Here is a 20,435-nt window from a genome sequence, read left to right on the forward strand (position 1 = left end):
TGTCTTCAAGCTACGGCCCCATCGTGCCAGCGCGCCAGAGAAGAGGCTGGAAGGATGCACCACCAAAAGCACCATCACGCCTTCCTCGCCATCGACAAAGAAGGCAACAAAACTGGTGTCGCTCCTGTACAACAACCATCCGCCCAAATCAAAGGCCAACAAAGGAGAGCCCCCATCGTAAGGGGTCTGGTGGAAGAAAAATTCGGCACTGGGGCCATACAACACAATGGCAATTGAACGCCGACCAAATACAAAATCTCACCGCTAACCGGCGAGAAGAGCAGACCTCCAACCCGGCGACAGCCAAATCGCTGGGATGGGGAACGAGTTGAGGTAGAGATTATTCGCCGTGCTGCTACCACTATCCACACGCCGGTGCTCAAAACCCTAAATCCTTCCCGTGCACAAGCCCAACACAAGGCGCCGCGATTCCCTACCCCTCCCGTCGCCGGAGCGACCGCCGGCGGTTCCGCCTCTTACGGGAAGGGGAAAGCGAAGCGAAAGCGGTTAACTAGATCTTTTTAAACATGATCACATGCAGTTCTTAAGCATGGTTTGGAAAAAATATTTCTTAAATATGAGTAACATCATTCATATGATTGATTGTATGTTAATAGGTATGGTAATCATCAATCTATTGTATAGATTGAGATTCAACGCTTTAAAAAATTGCACAGAGCGCCATAGAGTGGTCATAAGGGTGAGGGACGAGCCGAAGACCATATGTGGACGCTCGCAAATTAAATAAGCTGCCGAAACATGTGAAAAAGGCGGAAGGAAACAGAGTCCCTGACGAAGCTCGGCTATAGCTATAGTCGTGTCATATTGCCAACGTTGCCGGCCGGCCGCCAAACCTGTGTGACATCGCACGCACGACATGCCAAACCTAAACTCGGATCATGCTAAACTTGTGAATACTCTGTGCAGCACGCGGTTTCCCGCCGAACAAGCCCCAACCGGAAACAAGACGGTGTTCCAGCCACCGGTTTCCTTGCACCAAATCATCGAACGCGCACGTGCCCAGACGACACCCTCTAATCCTGTTCGCGATTGGCGTGCTGAGAGAGAGAGAGGACAGAGGACAGAGGAGTCACAGTGACCCCGCACCACACTGATGGACACGGGGAGCCGTGAGCCCGTGACATGAGAGACGGTCAGCCCGCGACGACGTTGCCCACACGAAATTCTCGAGCGCGCGACAGCCACGCCGCAACGGCACACCCTTTCCGGTCCATTTCCTGGACCCCGGTCGACGCACACACGCACCACGCGAGCGCACCTCGCCAGACACGATAAAACAAGCCGCTTTTCCTCTTCAGCGTATAGACGCGCGGCTGGTGTACCAACTCGCGTTTTGCCTTCTGAAGCGTCCACCTGGTTGGCCGCTGCCTGTTGCGCTCCGGCGGCAGCGAAGTGCTCTCGCCCGCGATGACCTTCCCGCTGGTGTGCTACTGCAACGCGGTGCCCCGGCCCATCGCCGCCGTGTTCAGGTTCTTCCACGCCACCGCGCTGGCTTTCGTGCTCATACTCTGCCTCCTCGGCCTCTACGAGTTCCCCTACACCCCCGAGGAGCACGCGGCACTCATCAGCGGCCGCCGCCGCCGTCCCAACCGGGACGGCACGCTTCCGGAGACGGTGAAGCAGCGGCTGCCCCCCGTCGAGTTCGTCGTGCACCTGGCGGAGCGGTCGCGATCGTCGACGTCTAAGAGCAGGGCGGCGCCGGCCGGTCGCCACGACGACGACGACGCGAGTACGTGCAGGGTGTGCCTGGAGCGGCTGGAGCTGACGGACGAGGTGCGGCCGCTGGGCAACTGCTCCCACGCCTTCCACAGAGGCTGCATCGACCGGTGGATCGACATCGGCGAGGTGACGTGCCCGCTGTGCCGGTCCAACCTGCTGCCTCGTCAGCGCGGGGGGCTGCTCGCCAATGCCAGGGCCCGGTTCAGCTAGTTCTCCCTCCGTACCTGCGCGAGGGGCAGTTTTGTCATTTCAGGCGCGATGGTACTTGGATGGGTGCAGCAGGCCTACCGAGGGCTGTTCGCGATCAGGCCGATAACCACCGAGCAGTACCTGTGCTAATCAATGGGCACACAGAAAAATTCTTGACCAACTCCTGTTGAGAAAATATATCAAGCAGTACCGTCCGTGTTTAGGGAAGAGATTGAATCAGTGATCACAATAAAGACTGGGCGATTGAGAATTCGGGATGGGCTGGCAATGTGTCCTGCATCCGTCAAATCCAGTGCACTGTTCTATCTTCTGGAATTGTTGGGTACGAAGATGCATCGGTGTTGACACGTTGTTATCGATGATTAATTTCTTCTCGTTGCTCAGCTTCAACTGCATGGAATCGACGTGTAACTAATCATCGTCACCTTCCCCCCAAGAAAAGAGACAATCATCATTATATTCACAAATATACTGTAAGCTGGTGATTAAAGTTAGAAATTCTATTATGTGCAAAAGAAAGTAAGAAAATCTATTGGGAGAGAATTTTTGGAACCTAGGTACACCAAAATCCACTTTCCAATACTTCAAGAAAAAAAGTCCATTTTCTTATGGTACCCCTTTGTCCCAATTTGCGAGCGAATAAGCGACATGCGCCTTGCCTCTCGTCGTCGGCGCCTTTGATCTACCTTCAGTGCGATGATTACATATGATTGCCGAGCGCTAATGAGAGAGTTCAGTACATCGACTATTCGACACATGAAGCAAATAGGGCAGCACATGCCATAGCTAGCTCCAACAAATGATGTATAATGGTAATGTAAAAGTCCAACTCCAATACATGATGCATGTTGAAGATGTAAAACCGACCGATGGCCGCACTGTGTACAGCCATTGTACAGCTGCATTCGAGCATGAAAAAGCAATATTTCAAATTTCTATAACCAAAAGTGCATCATACGCATCAAAGTTTAAAATCCTACAACCAAAAGTGCATCATCTCGAACAAAGTTAGTGGTCCAACAAATTAAAATGCGCATAAACATAGCATCGAACATATCACTAAAATTTTGTCCTCTCCGTTGTCACATATCACATTGTGGACGGTGGCATCATCATCATCATCGTCATCATCATCATCAACGCTTCTTTGTCCACGTTTTCATGTGTTGAAGTCTCGATACCGCGACCTCCACCGGAAGCACCTTAATTTCCACCTCCCATGCCAGTCATGTTGCCATCGAAGCCACCTCCCATGCCACTCATCATGTTTCCGCTTAAGCCACCTCCCATGCCACTCATCATGTTGCCGCTGAAGCCACCTCCCATGCCGCTCATGTTGCCACCAAAGCCACCTCCCATGTCGCTCATGTTGCCACCAAAGCCACCTCCCATGCCACCCATGTTGCCACCAAAGCCATCGCCCATGCCACCATAGCCGCCATCCATGTTGCCACCAAAGCAAATGACAATGGCGTCAAGCCCTTCTTTAAGATCATTGTCTCCGTCCTTGGATCCCTTGACTTTTTTTCATCCATCCGGCTATATGATTTAGTTGACGAATGAGGAGTGGGGATCCTTCTCTCCTCACCATCTTCATCATCCTATAATTTAGTTGACGAGTGAGGAGTGGGGATCCTTCTTTCCTCACCATCTTCATCATCCTCCACCACCACACTTTTCTTCTTCGAAGCATCATAAACTTCTCTAGTTTTCCACTTCTCCTCATCCTTGAGCTCTTTGTAGCAATGATGGAAAGTGAAAGCTTTTCCTTTCTTCTTCCTCTTCTCTCCTTTGTTGTTCCTCTCTCGAAATAATCCCGTGCAATCATTTTCGACAAGAAAGCAATAAAGATGTCATCACCAAATTAGGGAACATTTCAATATTTGTGCAATGAAGTGTAAACACACACACAGGTAGCTACCAAGTCACTATCCGTGAAACCACTTGGGTTCATGTGACCAACATTTGCCAAGCAACCATCCCACTTTTGGCATTCGCCGTTGCTGATGCCCCAACGTTGATGAGTAGAGTCCCTTGATCGAAAGTGACCGCTAGTGTTGCGCTCATTGGAGTACTCCTTGATGCGATCCCAATACGTGTTCGCGGCTTGGTCACTCCCAACGGATGCATCTTGAGAGAGGTTTTCCACGCGATGCAAATCAACACATCTTCGGTGTTGGTATAAATTGTGGTTCTTTCCTTCACAAGAAAACCCTCTTCATCCATGTCGAGATATCATCATTAAATTGAGTATCCTATTATTGTGATGCATATTCTTGAGACAAATAATCATCATTTTACACATTTGTTGCATGCATGAAAGCTTCTTCATCAAGACTATAAATGGACGTACACGTAATCAACCTCACATTCTATTCATACCGGAAATTAATAAAAGAACAAACATGAGAAAAAAAAATTATTTTTTTACCTTGGCGACATTTTGTCGATCATGCTGGAGCGGTGGCTGTGGGCGTGACTGCATCTTCCTCCATGTCCGTCCGCAGTGATGCATGCAAGAAAAACAGGGTTGTGTAGCACTTTCGTGGAAGTATCCCAATTAGTTATCGTCCCAACGAAGAGCAGAGAAGAGTATTATTGTGACGCTTTTGTCACGCACAAGGTGGCATAGTTCTTGTGTGAAGTAACTGCTTGACCTTCTACAAATATTGTTACTGTCTTGGTGGACGAATAAACCAGAATAACTAGGATAAAAGGTTTTAAAGTAACGAAGGTAAGAACTCTTGTAAGTAAATAATATAAATGGAAGTGATAGTTGTGTTCCCTACAATGAAGAGATTAGGCGCGAAGAGAATTCAGTTCATGGCAAGAGTATATCAAGTGTGCCAGTGCTACCTTGTATCGTACTCATAGTATTTGATATGTGTGTTCTGTAGGCGGATCACCCTAAAGTTATGAAACACCTTCTCGCGGGATTATATTTCATTCTATGGTCCTGCTTCATCGTTGCAACAGAATGGCCGTCTTCACAATTAAGGTCCTTGGACCGGAACCAAGCATTAAGTTTCATGGATCACGTTATCTCATATTGTCTTCGGGCCTCATAGTTATTTCCACATGTCATGTCGGAGGTCATAGATTCCCTAAACAACATGTGTTACCGGTGTAGGTCTCAAGATCATGTTGTATGGGCCCTTAAATTGGACAACACGCATAGGGTTCACCACAGAATAACAACATACTAGACAAATCATACTACTGCAAATACAAATGATGACATATAGATTAGGCACAAATGAATCTTACCACTCACCTACATCTCCCACGCCTATGGGGGACTCAAAGATCATAAGAGAGAAACCAATCACACCAGAGATTAAATCCATGAAAACTATATTGATAATACCGAGAGGGTCCACAATAAGATGAAATGGACAATTCAAATAGCCTTGATCTCCATATGAGATTGGATAGAGTTACAATTGTTCTCACAACTTGGAATTCCTCTTACAATGGTGAAGGATGAGATGATGATGGAGATGAAAGGACCAAAACTGAGAAGATCTCCGAAGGTTCTTCGGATCCCCTCTTCTTCTGTTCTGGACATGGTGGCGGTGGCTAGGGTTCTCCTCTCCCATGGGTCCCTTCATGAAAGTGTCTTGTATAGACGTGGTGGAGCTGTTTGCACTCCATACGACCGCTCATATGAGCGCTTGCAGTCATATGGAAGGCCGTCTTTTGCTCTGCTGCTCCTGGTGGCTTGGCTCTCCACATGAAAGTTGCTCAATTTGACTTAATTTTTAGTAATTCTCTTTGGTTTCCTTCCATATAAGGTATTTCCTGCCAAACAATGGAAAAACAGATTTTCTTCTCTTTTGAAGGATTAGTGTTAGAAATAACCAAGAAGTAACAAAGTTCTAGTGAAAACTAGATAAGAATCACTTGAAAAACATCACAAATTCTTGAGCCATCAGGCGGCGGCGGTAGAGGTGGAGGAGGGGTTCCTTGACCGGATGCGAAAGCCAGCGAATCGGCTGATGTAGTCGCGGTCGTCTTCAATTTTTTTACCACCCGAGATGGGTTCATCGGCAGGTTGCACACCGCCGTCCGCTTTGCACCTCCACCTCAAGGTTTGGCGGCCCGCTGCTTCTTCGCTGGCAGTGCAGCCACGACGTCCACCGGCCGGGGTGGGGCAAAGCCGAGGCGACAGTGGGATTTAGGAAAGTGGTCGCACCAACGGCAGAGGAGGCAGCAGGGTCATCGGAGTTGGCCATGACCCGATCGACGAGTGGCAGGCGGGCGGAATGAAATGAAGGCAGTTGGGTAGCTGGGGCACGACCATCGATTTTTACATCACTTGTAGCTGGAGATGCAAATTTGCATCTTCAGGTGTTGTATTTTACATCACTTGAAGGAGGTGGTGTAATTCTTTTTGCAACTACATCCTCTATTGAAGGTGGGTTTTTGGGCCTAGGAGATGTATAAGTTAGTTTTTGTTGCATCTACATTATCTATTGGAGATGCTCTAAGTGCAAGAGTTCTAAAATCAGTCTATTCCTCGAACATAATATTTTAGAGGCTTTTGTCGGCTTCCACCCTTCACAAATTTGGGGTCAATGTTACAAAAGGATGGCGATATTTCTCAAGATATGAGCCATCAAATCAAAGCTAGATGGATGAAATGGCGTCATGCTTCTGACATTCTCTATGACAAGAGAGTGTCATAAAAGGCTAAAAGGAAGGTTTTATAGACTAGTGATTCGACCCGTAATGTTGTATATGGTGCTGAGTGTTGGCCGACTAAAAAGAAACATGTTCAGTTAGGTGTAGCGTAGATGCACACGTTGAGATGGATGTGTGGCCACACAAGGAAGGATTGGGTCCGGAATGATGATATACGGGATAGAGTTGGGGTAGCACCAATTGAAGAGAAGTTTGTCCAACATCGTTTGAGATGGTTTGGGCATATTCAGCACATGTCTCCAGAAGCTCACTTGCATAGTGGATGGCTAAAGCATGCTGATAATGTCAAGGAGGTTGTGGTTGACCAAACTTGACATAGGAGGAGTTCGTAAAGAGAGATACGGAAGACTAAAATATCACCAAAGAACTAATCATGGGCTAGGGTATGTGAAAGCTAGTTATTCACGTGGGAGAATCATGAGTTGGTTGCAAGATCTGATGGATTTGAGTTCTAACCTACCCCTAATTTGTTTGGGGCTAAATGAATTGTTGTTGTTGTTGTTGTTGTTGTTGTTGTTGTTGTTGTTCAATAAAAGGGCATGTATATCAATGCACACTTCTCATGCTAGTATGTGTATTGTCAATGTGTACTTCTAATGCTATAGTGTGTGATATGTCCATGTTAACCCTATGAATTTTCCATTTTAGTGTGTGAACTTTATGTGTTTAATATATGTATATATATATATATATATACTTATACTTATACTTTTGTATTTTGAACATGTTAGGGCAGCCCCATTTATCTTTGCCCTTGGCAATTCACTCATGTCGTACCATGTACGTGCTTGTGTGCTGCCACATGTTTTTTTGAAAAGGGGGTTTGCCCCGGCCTCTGCATCAGAACGATGCATACAACCATATTATTGATAACCAAAAAGGTCCAACATAAGTCTCAAGTTCTAAAAAAAATGAAAAATGCTCACAAAGAGCCTGAAAGCAAGAACAGGAAAGCCACAACCGGTCGGCAAAATAAAAGATAGGAAACTAAACTCCTATCCTATTACATGACCGCTGTTGGTGTCAAAACCGGCGGATCTCAGGTAGGGGGTCCCGAACTGTGCGTCTAGGCGGATGGTAACAGGAGACAAGGGACACGATGTTTTACCCAGGTTCGGGCCCTCTTGATGGAGGTAAAACCCTACGTCCTGCTTGATTAATATTGATGATGTGTGTTACAAGAGTAGATCTACCACGAGATCAAGGAGGCTAAACCCTAGAAGCTAGCCTATGGTATGATTGTTGTTCATCCTATGGACTACAGCCATCCGATTTATATAGACACCGGAGAGGGCTAGGGTTACACAGAGTCGGTTACAAAGGTAGGAGATCTACATATCCGTATTGCCAAGCTTGCCTTCCACGCCAAGGAAAGTCCCATTCGGACACGGGATGAAGTCTTCAATCTTGTATCTTCATAGTCTTGGAGTCCGGCCGATGATGATAGTTCGGCTATCCGGACACCCCTAGTCCGGGACTCCCTCAATAGCCCCTGAACCAGGCTTCAATGACGATGAGTCCGGTGCGCATATTGTCTTCGGCATTGCAAGGCGGGTTCCTCCTCCGAATAATTTATAGAAGATTGTGAACACCAGAATAGTGTCCGGCTCTGCAAAAATAAATTCCACATACCACCGTAGAGAGAATAATATTACACAAGATCAATCTGCTGACGTATTCCGTGGCGTGACGTCACACCACTTCCAAGCCTTTACTCGAATTGTTTTTATTGTTCCACCTCAGCGCATTTAGCGAGGCGGTTTCCTTGGCACGTCTTGTCGAAGTAGAGATCGTGTTCCCCTTATTCCAGGATTCCCATCAATACGGACGTGGGTAACCCAACCGCGCCATTGATTGCGGCGCTTGGGGGATAAGCGAGTTTTATCAGGCCGGTGGGGGCTCATGTTTGCGTCCACCCATATAAGGGGATAAAGATCCAACCTTTTTACCTGCGCCTTCTTCCTCCTTGGCTTATCCATCTATGCGAACCCGAGCTCTAGCGCCCAAGCCCGCACATCTCACCTCAACCTTCTCCAAATATGTCCGGAGCGGGAGGCAAGTGGATGGCCTCCTCCGTCACGGAGGGGCATATCCAAAAGCTGCGCAGCGCCGGATACTTGTCCAGCGACATCGCGCATCGGCTCCCCGACGAGGGAGAGCTCATCCCCACCCCCAGGCCTCATGAGAGGGTAGTTTTCCTTCCCCATTTCCTTCGCGGACTGGGCTTCCCACTTCATCCTTTTGTCCGGGGGCTCATGTTCTACTATGGCCTAGATTTCCATGATCTGGCCCCAAACTTTATTCTCAACATATCGGCGTTTATCGTCGTGTGCGAGGCCTTCCTCTGCATCCAGCCCCACTTCGTCTTGTGGCTCAAGACCTTCAGTGTCAAGCCGAAGGTTGTGAAGGGCAGCCAAGCGGAGTGCGGAGGCGCCATCGTGGGCAGGATGTCCCATGTTACGTGGCTGGAAGGCACTTTCGTGGAAACCATCAAGGGGTGGCAATCGGGGTGGTTCTACATCACCGAGCCACGTGACCCTGATTGGGCGGCGGCCCCCGAATTTAGATCCGGCATCCCTACACGGCTCACCTCCTGAAAAGAGAGTGGCCGGATCTCGGGGGATTTGGAGGAGCTAACCGGACTCCAAGCCTGTATCCAGAAGCTGGTGGACAAGAAGCTCAAGCTTGTCAACGTAGTCCAGGTCATGCTCATCCGCCGGATTCTCCCGTGCCAACGACGGGGCTTCAACATGTGGGAGTTCGATCCGGCGCAGCACCAGACTTTGAGTGGGCTCTTCGACACTACGTACGAAGAGGTCTGGAAGGTGCTGTTCAAGGGTGCCGAGGCTCCCGCATCCGCTACCGAAGATCGCGGATTCAGCTTGGAGCGTCCAGCTGATGAAGTAAGTTATTCTGTCCTTTAAGGGACGCTTGTTTTCCATAGTTTGACTCTATGCGGGATCTAAACTCCCTTTCCTTTGACAGGACTGGCTGAAGAAGGCCGCACAGGCTATCTGTCCGGCCCCATTGCCAGAGGACCCAGCGGACGCCCGCCTAACGGGGCTGCTAGCTCCGGCACCCCATGTGGTGCCGGAGAAGAAGGCCAAGAAGAAGGCCACGGGGACTCGGAAGAGTTCCCGTTTTCAGGTGCTATCGGATGATGAATCCGAGGCCGACTCCTCCCACCAAGGCGAGGAGGAAAAGAAGAAAGCCTCTCCCCCAGCGGGGGGAGGGAAGAAAAGGAAGGCCTCCCCAACAAGGGAGGCCGAAGGGTCCAAGAGGGGAAAAACTCTTCCCCCGGACTGCTCCGCCAATGCCAGTGACGACTGGCCTCCACGGGCCAAGCCCCTGGCGTGATCGTAAGTATCCGGACTCCCGAATAACTTAAAGGTTTTCATTTTCCGCCACATTATGTCTTTCTAATGCCGCATACAACCCTGCAGTCCGCCTAAGGATGATCTCCCCACTTCGTCCAGTGGGTCCCTAGGGGCGTCGGATATGGATTCTCTTCCGACTGCCTCCACCCCCATGATGCGGACGATGCCGAGGTGGGATCCCAAGAAGGGACCCACCAGGAGGAGAGGGCCCTGGAGGTGTCGTAGGACCACCTCCCGGACTTTGCACCGGACTCAGCACCGGAACCCATAGTGGCTCCAGAGTCCGGCGGGCGACCCCTTCGTAAGAAGGGCAAGACCGCGACGCCGGCTTCCTCCGTCCAACCGGAGGTGCCGGATAATTTGCTGGAGGCGCTCAACGTCGCCTCCATCAAAGAGGAACACCGCACTGTTATGAGTGCGGTGATTCAGAAGGTTCAGCTCGCCAAGAGCGGGCTAACCGAAGCCTGCAACAGCCTTCTAACAGGCTTTGAGGTAAGAATTTCAATATATGTAAAATGGTACCGCATAGACTGTAGCCCCAGATGCTCGGTTCGGTGTTCGGAAAGAAAAGCTGGACTGAGAATCTTTAGAAAGATAAACGCAGGAGTCATGAAAATATGTCAATATGGGATTGCAGGCTGTGCTGCTGACCTCCGCCGCATTGACTGCGGAGGTCAATACTTTGAAGGAAAACCTCGAGCGGTCCGAGAACAAGCTCGGCCGTGCCAAGAAGCAGCTCGAGGAAAAAGAAGGTGAGTAATACCTTATGAAAATTGTACCTTACAGAAAAGGATTTTGGTTGCAAAAGAAAAATAACAAGGATAACTTGGGTATTGCAGGGGCCACTAACGAGGTGGCGGCCCTGAAGGAGGCGGTGGCCGCGTCCGAACGCAATGCGGCCGCGGAGCGCACCGAGCGAGAGAGGCAGGAGGCGCGGGTGGCGGAGGTACATCAAGAGCTCCAGGATCTCGTGAAAAAACATGAGAGCTTGGAGCGTGACTCGAAGACTCGAGAGTCTGAGCTTGCAACGGCTCTTGAGAGTGCCAAAGCCGCTAAGGCCGAAGCCTACAAGGCCCTCCAGGAGATTGAGGCGGTGAAGAAAATAGCAGCGGGTAAGGCATTTTTCATGCAAAGTAAGCATGTGAGTGTTAATTACCTGTTGCTTACCCGTATTCAGAGCTCTCCACGGGCGTTCGCAGATCTTCCTCGCAGCGTGTCCGATGCTGCCGCATTCTACTGGGCCGAGGAGGGGAGCTCGACGGAGAAGGTCTTCTGGTCTTAGTATGCTGAGGCCGAACATCCGGTGCCCCTTAGCGACCAGCTGAAGCAGCTGGTCGAGCTCCACAAGGCGGCTGAACAGGCCATGAAGGGCCTCATAGTTTGGTTGTGGCCTAAGGAGGCCATGCCTGGGAGCTACTTCGGCCTGGTGCGGCGGCTGGTGGATGCGTGCCCGTGGGTTGAAGTCATCAAGCAATCCGCCTGTATTGAGGGTGCCCGTCGGGCCTTTGCCCGTGCAAAGGTGCACTGGGGCAAGATGGATGCCCAGAAGCTTGTGACGGACCCACCACCAGAGGGCAAGGAGTATCGTACGCCCGAGATGTATTATAAGAGTGTGCTGAAGGGCGCCCGCACTATTGCGGGGGAGTGCTCCAAAGATGTAATTTTTGAGTAGGCTCGCATTTTGTTATCCTGTGCGCTGAAAACTTAGTTCATATGCGCTAAGCAACGCTTGTTAATTTAAAATATTACCTTCTGTGCGGCTGTTTATCAAATCTGAGAGATGGCAAGTCGTCGGCTTCAGCTCCCATGCCACGAGTGCTGGGGTGTTCGGGATAAACTCGAGCGCTCTTGTTCCCATTTTTGGGTCCATCTAGGGAGGCGCTCGACACAGCGAACAAGGCAGCCGGACTTATAATGCTTGAACACTCTCACTTAGCCATAGAATTCAGTAATTTTAAATTTCGGCGAAGCCCCTAGTCTTCGGAAGGCCGAATTTGGGGCGCTATCCACGCCTTGGCCGGACAGTATCCGGCTCCTCGCTCTAAGCGGCATAAGACTCTAAGGACTCGCAAAAAACCTCTCGAAAAGCGACCGGCTCTCGCCTCATCATGACGGTCAGTTTTAGCTTTCTCCACTGAGGCGTTAATCCAGCTCAACTGGGGCGGAATCACAGTGGTTCTCCCAGTGCTACCTTAGCCGATATAACGGAACGTAAGGTACCAAAACATGGGAGCCGGGCAAACCCAAATATTGACCCAAGACATGATTCGGAGCCGATGCATATAGTGCTATAAGTTCGGGGTGCCGCACTTGTGAAAGTGTTCGGACTCATCACACCATAATGCAGGGAACATAAGCCCCTGGTGTGTATTAGACGTACCAAAGTGTACGGATGCAATATGCCACGAATGAACATATGTATAAAAAGAAAATGCAATTATAAGCAAAAAGGTACTACATTGTTTTATTCAATAAGTGCTGCTATGAATGCAGAACGATACAAATAGTGCGATAAGCAAGGGATGGGACTGTTAAACATGTCCCCCTCCAGGGGAAAGCTGCGAATTGGTGTATAAAAATGCTCGTAATGGAGACCACCTGTATTTTCGTTGTAGCTTTTATCCTCCCCTGGCTGTTGCATCGTGAGTTCGGCAGGTCCACTGCCGGACAAGGCCTCTGACGAACGGAGTCCTGTGGGTAAAAAATAAAAGGTAAAAAAAAGAACGACACACTTGAGAGCCCCTGGTGTGGTTAAGCCGTAGTCTGGGCTTATCGTGGTCGTGCCCCTCTCCCCATGCCCATGGTATCTTCAGAGCGTAATGGTGTACGCGAAGGACTTGCTTTAACGTTTCGCAGGAGCTGGGGTTGGGGCCGCACTGCTACGCGTGCTCGGAACGTGCCAGGTGGTCTTGTTGTAAGTTACTCCGGGCGCGCTTAGCTGTGTCCGGCCGCTTAAAGGCCGGACTCGAGAATTGCCTTAAGAGGCTGCATTGCACTTCTTCCGCGAGAGCCGCTGTATGTTCCTCCGTGCGGAGAGAACGTTCAGTGTTTCTGTTGACCGTGATGACTCCTCGAGGGCCTGGCATCTTGAGCTTGAGGTATGCGTAGTACGGCACCGCGTTGAACTTTGCAAACGCAGTGCGTCCGAGCAAGGCATGATAGCCGCTGCGGAACGGGACTATGTCGAAGATTAACTCCTCGCTTCAGAAGTTATCCGGGGATCCGAAGACCACTTCCAGTGTAATTGAGCCTATACAATTGGCTGCTACACCTGGTATGATGCCTTTAAAGGTCATTTTGGTAGGTTTAATCCTTGAGGGGTCTATGCCCATTTTGCACACTGTATCCTGGTAAAGCAGGTTCAGGCTGCTGCCGCCGTCCATCAGGACTCTGGTTAGGTGAAATCCATCGAGGATTGGGTCTAAGACCCGTGCGGCGAATCCGCCGTGACGGATGCTGGTGGGGTGGTCCCTTCGGTCAAAAGTGATCGGGCAGGAGGACCACGGATTGAACTTCGGGGCAACTGGCTCAATCGCGTATACATCCCTGAGTGCACGCTTCCGTTCCCTTTTGGGTATGTGCATTGCGTATATCATGTTCACCGTCCGCACCTGTGGGGGGAAACCCTTCTGTCCTCTATTGTTCGGCGGTTGGGTCTCGTCCTCGTCATCGCTATGTAGCCCCTTGTCATTGTTTTCGGCAATTAACTTGCCTGCCTGCTTGAATACCCAACAGTCCCTATTGGTGTGGTTAGCTGGCTTTTCGGGGGTGCCGTGTATCTGGCACAAGCGGTCGAGTATTCGGTCCAAATTGGACGGACCCGGAGTAGTTCTTTTGAATGGCTTTTTCCGTTGACCGGGTTTAGAGCCTCTGAATCCAGCATTGACTGATGTATCCTCAGTATGATCGCCGTTAATGCGGCGTTTGTTTTTGTTGCGACGCGGCCTGCCATTTCGGTCCTTGAAGTCCGGACTGCCAGAGTTTTTCTGAGGTTGTTGCTGCGTGCTAGCCAGCTGTCCTCACCCGCGCAGAAGCGGGTCATGAGTGATGTGAGGGCTGCCATGGATTTCGGCTTTTCCTGTCCCAGGTGCCGGGCAAGCCACTCATCGCGGATGTTATGCTTGAAGGCCGCAAGGGCCTCCGCATCCGGACAGTCGACGATTTGTTTTTTCTTGGTTAAGAACCGTGTCCAGAATTGCCTGTCCGATTCGTCTGGCTACTGAATTATGTGGCTTAGGTCATCAGCGTCTGGTGGTCGCACATAAGTGCCCTGGAAGATATCGAGGAATGCAGCTTCCAGGTCCTCCCAACTCCCAATTGACTCTGCTGGCAAGCTGTTAAGCCAATGCCGGGCTGGTCCTTTAAGCTTGAGGGGGAGGTATTTGATGGCGAGAAGATCGTCACCGCGGGCCATGTGGATATGAAGGAGATAGTCTTCGATCCAAACAGCGGGGTCTGTTGTGCCATCGTAGGATTCAATATTGACGGGTTTAAACCCTTCGGGGATTTGATGATCCATTACTTCATCTGTGAAGCATAGTGGGTGTGCGGCGCCTCTGTACTGGGCGATATCACGACGGAGCTCAAGGGAGCTTGGTCTATTTTGTTCGGCCCGGCCGGACTTACTGTGTCCGACGCGACGATTGTCGTCACGTATCGTGGGATGCACACGCGATCCATAGATCGATCTTGATTGTCTTGCCTTATCCTCCAATATATCTCGCAAGTCCGGAGTGTTCCCCTGTGGCCGTGTGCTTTTCGAGCGATGCCGGGGTACGGGTCTAGTGAAGGGCCTAGAGGCCTCTCTGTCGCGACCACGGGGTGGTCGATCAGCCGTATTGTCTCCTGGTGATGCCGGTTCGTAAGCTTCCTCCTCTAATCGGGGGAGCAGCTTGCGTTTAGGGTAGCTTTTGGAGGGGCGTTCGAGCTCATGCTCTTCGGCCGCGAGGACTTCAGTCCATCTGTCGGCTAGCAGATCCTGATCAGCTCTAAGCTGTTGCTGCTTTTTCTTGAGGCTGTTCGCCGTGGCCATAAGCCTGCGTTTAAAACGCTCTTGTTCGACGGGATCCTCAGGCACGACGAATTCGTCGTCGTCGAGGCTTGCCTCGTCTCCGGAGGGAGGCATATAATCCTCTACCTCTTCTTCTGCCGCTCTCTCATGAGGGCTGGCGTCTCCATCCTCCTGCGCTGTATCTTGCTGGAGTGGGTTATCTTCGGCACTGTCCGGTGTATTGTTATCTCCGGTGTCGGAGTCTTCATTCTTGCTGTGGCGGGATTTAGAGCGGCGCCGCTGACGTTGGCGCTTGGGCTGCTTTTTGGAGGGGTCATCCTCCTCTGTTCCTTCGCCATTCCCATCTTTTGGGATATCCACCATGTATATGTCATATGATGAGGTGGCTGTCCAGTGCCCAGTGGGCGCTGGTTCTTGGTCGTCTCCGGCGTCGTCGTCCATACCGTCGATGTCCTCGGAGTCGTAATCTAGCATGTCGGTTAAATCGTCGACAGCGGCTACGAGGTGGGTGGTGGGTGGGCTTTGAATTTCTTCGTCGTCCGCATCCCAACCGTCCTGACCGCAGTCCGGCCAGGACTCTCCCGATAACGAGAGATACTTTAGCGAACTCAAGATGTCGCCAAAAGGTGAGTGTTGAAAGATGTCCGCTGCGGTGAACTCCATGATCGGCGCCCAGTCGGATTCGACCGGAGGGGGCGCGGGAGGTTCGGAGTCCGGCAAGGAGTCCGCCGCCTCGGAGTCACAAGCTTCATGAGGGACAAAGTTAGTGTTCGGCTCTATCGCCGTAGAGGTTGTAGCACCCGAGGCGATGTCTAGCCATCCGTCCTCGATCTGCGCGGCCGGCTCCGAATTAAGGATCGGAGCGGGCTTGAGTGCGGCCTCCAGGGTACTGTCCGGCGGCAGAGCTAAATCATGCCCGACGTGACAGTGCGGCACGCTCGGCTGTGGCTCGAATCCGTTCAAACTTCCAAATCTGACCTGACGGCCAGGGGCATAACTTTCGATCTGCTCCAGATGGCCAAGCGAATTGGCCCGCAGTGCAAAGCCGCCGAATATGAAGATCTGTCCGGGGAGAAAAGTCTCACCCTGGACTGCATCGTTGATGACGATCGAAGAAGCCATCGAGCCTATCGGTGAGGACACAGAGGAACTCTCAATGAAAGCACCAATGTCGTTGTCAAAACCGGTGGATCTCGGGTAGGGGGTCCCGAACTGTGCGTCTAGGCGGATGGTAACAGGAGACAAGGGACACGATGTTTTACCCAGGTTCGGGCCCTCTTGATGGAGGTAAAACCCTACGTCCTGCTTGATTAATATTGATGATGTGTGTTACAAGAGTAGATCTACCACGAGATCAAGGAGGCTAAACCCTAGAAGCTAGCCTATGGTATGATTGTTGTTCGTCCTATGGACTACAGCCATCTGGTTTAAATAGACACCGGAGAGGGCTAGGGTTACACAGAGTCGGTTACAAAGGTAGGAGATCTACATATCCGTATCGCCAAGCTTGCCTTCCACGCCAAGGAAAGTCCCATCCGGACACGGGACGAAGTCTTCAATCTTGTATCTTCATAGTCTTGGAGTCCGGCCGATCATGATAGTTCGGCTATCCGGACACCCCCTAGTCCGGGACTCCCTCAACGGCCATCCAAACCGGTTGAAGATATCCCGTGCTACCGTCTCCCATCGGATAGATCCAGTAACCAAATGCTCCCTGGCCTCCGTCGGAGTGAGTAGCGACCACATACGGATGAGCGTAGTGGCCCTGAAAATAACCTGCAAGAAATGAATATTTATTGTTCTGTTAAAAACCAAGTCGTTTCTGCAGTTCCAAACTGCCCATAATAAAGTAGAACTCCTACACGGTTGTGTCTCGCTGTTTCTGCATCAATCCCATCTAGCCACATCCCAAATAACATGTTGACGGAATTCGGAGGAGTAATATTAAAAGCTATGTGGACCGACCTAATTTTTTTGCCAATGGGCAGTCAAGAAAGAGGTATTTGATTGATTCATCACTATCACAAAAACTACATCGTTTAGATCCAGTCCAGTTGCGCTTCGCCAAATTGTCCTTAGTTAGGATAACTTTTTTGTGGATAAACCACATGAACACTTTGATTTTTAAGGCACTTTGACTATCCAAACATGTTTCGAACTAGGAAGAATGCTAGTATTGATAATATCCAAATACATGGATTTAACCGAAAACTCACCACTCTTAGTTAATTTCCAGCGCAACTGGTCGGGCTGTTTAGAGAGGCGGACATCCATCAATCTTGTCACCAGATGGAGCCATGCTTCCCAACGGTCTCCCGCTAGTGTCCTCCTGAATTGAACATTCAGAGGATTGGACTGTAGTACTATTGCAACGTAAGCGTCTCTTTGCTGAACAATATTATAGAGAGAAGGATATTGGATCACAAGGGGCGTCTCTCCTAGCCATGTATCCTCCCAGAATCTCGTAGAAGTACCATTTCCAACCACAAATTTTGTCTTGTTGAAAAAGACTGATTTCACTCTCATCAGTCCCTTCCAAAAAGGCGAATCAGTCGGTCTTACTGTCACCTGGGACAAGGTTTTGGATTGAAGGTACTTATTACGACGAATCTGAGCCCAAGTGGCATCCATCTCTACAGATAACTTATACAGCCACTTGCTGAGAAGACATTTGTTCTTCACCTCTAAATTTTCAATGCCAAGACCCCCTTGATCTTTTGTCCTACAAATGATATCCCACTTAGCGAGTCTGTACTTTCATTTTAATTCATCACTCTGCCAGGAGAAGCGCGATCTATAGAAATCTAGCCTTTTCCATACTCCAACTGGTACTTCAAAAAAGGACAAGAGAAACATAGGCATACTTGTGAGAACCGAATTGATCAGAATCAATCGTCCTCCGTATGACATAAGCTTGCCCTTCCAGCAGCTCAGTTTTTTTTAAATCAATCTTCAATGCACTTCCACTCCTTGTTGGAAAGCTTGCGATGGTGGATTGGTATACCCAAATACGTGAAGGGTAAAGACCCCAATTCGCACCCGAAAAATTCCTTGTAAGCTTGTTGTTCATCTTTAGCTCTTCCAAAGCAGAACAATTCACTTTTATGGAAGTTAATCTTTAACCCCGATAATTGTTCGAACAAGCACAACACCAGCTTCATGTTTCTAGCTTTAGCCAAATCATGCTCCATGAAGATGATAGTATCATCAGCGTATTGTAGGATAGACACTCCTCCGTCCACTAAATGCAGAACGAGGCCACCTACCTGACCATCATCCTTAGCCCTACCTATTAGGATTGTCAACACGACAACGACTATGTTGAACAGAATCGGAGACATCAGATCTCCTTGTCTCAGACCCTTGTGTCTCTCGAAATAATGACCTATTTCATCATTTACCCTGATTCCCACACTCCCTTTTTGCGTGAATGATTCTACCTGGTCCCTCCAGACCTGGTCGAAACCTTTCATACGCAAGGCCAACTAAAGAAATGGCCATTTTACCTTGTCGTACGCTTTCTCAAAATCCACTTTGAAAACCACCCCATCGAGTTTTTTTGTGTGGATTTCATGGAGCATTTCTTGTAATACCACAACCCATTCTAGGATGTTTATGTCCGACATGAAAGCAGTTTGAGACGGCTGCACCATAGAATGCGCAATCTGGGTGAGCCTATTAGTCCCAACTTTGGTGAAGATTTTAAAGCTAACATTACGCAGGCAGATTGGCCTAAATTGCTCAATCCTCATGGCCTTTGTTTTCTTTGGAAGCAAAGTAATCGTTCCGAAGTTCAAGTGAAACAACTGCAACTGCCCCAAGAAAAGATCCTGGAACATCGGGAGCAAGTCCCCCTTAATGATGTGCCAGCACTTCTTATAGAACTCCGCCGGAAAACCATCTGGTCCTGGAGCTTTATTGTTTTTCATTTGTGAAATTGCTTCAAACACCTCTTTCTCCGAAAATGGGGCGGTCAAAATATCGTTCTCATCCGCAGCTAGTTGAGGAACATCCTGAACCTGGACTCATCCAAGGATACAAAATTATCCTCGGAAGGCCCAAACAGCTGATTATAATAATTGGTGATATAAACTTTTAGGTTATCCTGTCCTAAAATCGTCCCCTCATCTTGCTCAAGCTGAAAGATTATCTTCTTTCGATGCTTGCCATTCGCAATCATATGGAAGAATTGTGTGTTATCATCCCCTTGGACGATTTTGCGCACTTTAGCTCATAGTGCCCAATTCAATTCCCCCTCACAAAGCAGTTCTTTTAGTCTTAATTCCGCCTCCACTTTAGTTTCTAGCTCTCTGGTATCTAAAATGGAGGACTCGGCTTTTAAATCTAGGGATTGAATAAGTAAGAGGAGCCTTTCCTTCTCAGCCTTATATATCCCACTCAGGTGTTTGGCCCAACCCCGTAAGAACTGCCTTAAATGCCTAATCTTATTCTTCCATCTCTCAACATTCGATCTCCCTCCTGAATCTTTAGCCCATTCTCTTGCTATTAGATCCAGGAACCCTTCTCTTTCAAACCACGCTGATCCGAAAGAAAATCTATTCTTGTTCCCCACATGTGTTGCCTCTCCCAAGTCAACCAATAAGGGGGTATGATCGGAGATCGCATGAGAGAGTGCATGGACTGTCACTAGGGGAAACTTCAGCTCCCATTCAACGCTCGCTAGGACCCGGTCTAGCTTCTCAAACGTCGGGACTGGTAACATATTGGCCCAAGTGAATTTTCTACCAGAAAACTCAGTCTCTCAAAGATCTAGGCTTTCAATAATTGTATTAAACATAAACGACCATCTTCCATCAAAGTTATCATTGTCTTTTCCTCCCGTCTATGGATAATGTTAAAATCCCCCCCCAGTCAAAATTGGGAGCTGCTCACTACCGCAAATACGGACTAAATCCGCCAAAAAGTGCGGTTTGAGTTCAGGCTGTGCGGTGATAGTCCATTTTGCATCATGTTTTCTTACTGTTATTTACAATGTTTTTATCCATAATAATGCTTTTTGGAGTAATTCTAATGCCTTCTCTCATAATTTGCAAGGTACACACCAAGAGGGAGAATTCTGGCAGCTAGAAATCTAGACCTGGAAAAGCTACGTCAGGCTACCTATTCTGCACAACTCCAAACAAGCTGAGCCTTCACAGAGAATTTTTATGGAATATTTAAGGAATATTGGAGCAAATAACTACCAGAGGGGGCCCACCAAGTGGGCACAACCCACCTGGGCGCGCCCTGGTGGGTTGTGCCCTCCTCGGCCCACCTTCGGTGCCCATCTTCTGGTATATACGTCATTTTGACCTAGAAAAAATAAGGAGAGGAAATTCGGGACGAAGCGCCGCCGTCTCGAGGCGGAACTTGGGCAGGAGCGCTTTTGCCCT

At 49.4% G+C, this 20,435-nt stretch overlaps 1 protein-coding gene across 1 annotated transcript; it reads left to right on the top strand.

Annotated features, from left to right (window-relative positions):
• Positions 1–1,335: 1,335 nt before the first annotated feature.
• Positions 1,336–2,333, top strand: LOC119365118 (E3 ubiquitin-protein ligase EL5-like). The gene has a single exon (XM_037630714.1). The coding sequence runs from the start codon at positions 1,429–1,431 to the stop codon at positions 1,948–1,950; it is 522 nt and encodes a 173-aa protein (XP_037486611.1). The 5' UTR covers positions 1,336–1,428; the 3' UTR covers positions 1,951–2,333.
• The last annotated feature ends 18,102 nt before the right edge of the window (positions 2,334–20,435 follow it).

Source organism: Triticum dicoccoides, chromosome 2B, assembly GCF_002162155.2.
Source record: "Triticum dicoccoides isolate Atlit2015 ecotype Zavitan chromosome 2B, WEW_v2.0, whole genome shotgun sequence".
Taxonomy (NCBI): domain Eukaryota; kingdom Viridiplantae; phylum Streptophyta; class Magnoliopsida; order Poales; family Poaceae; genus Triticum; species Triticum dicoccoides.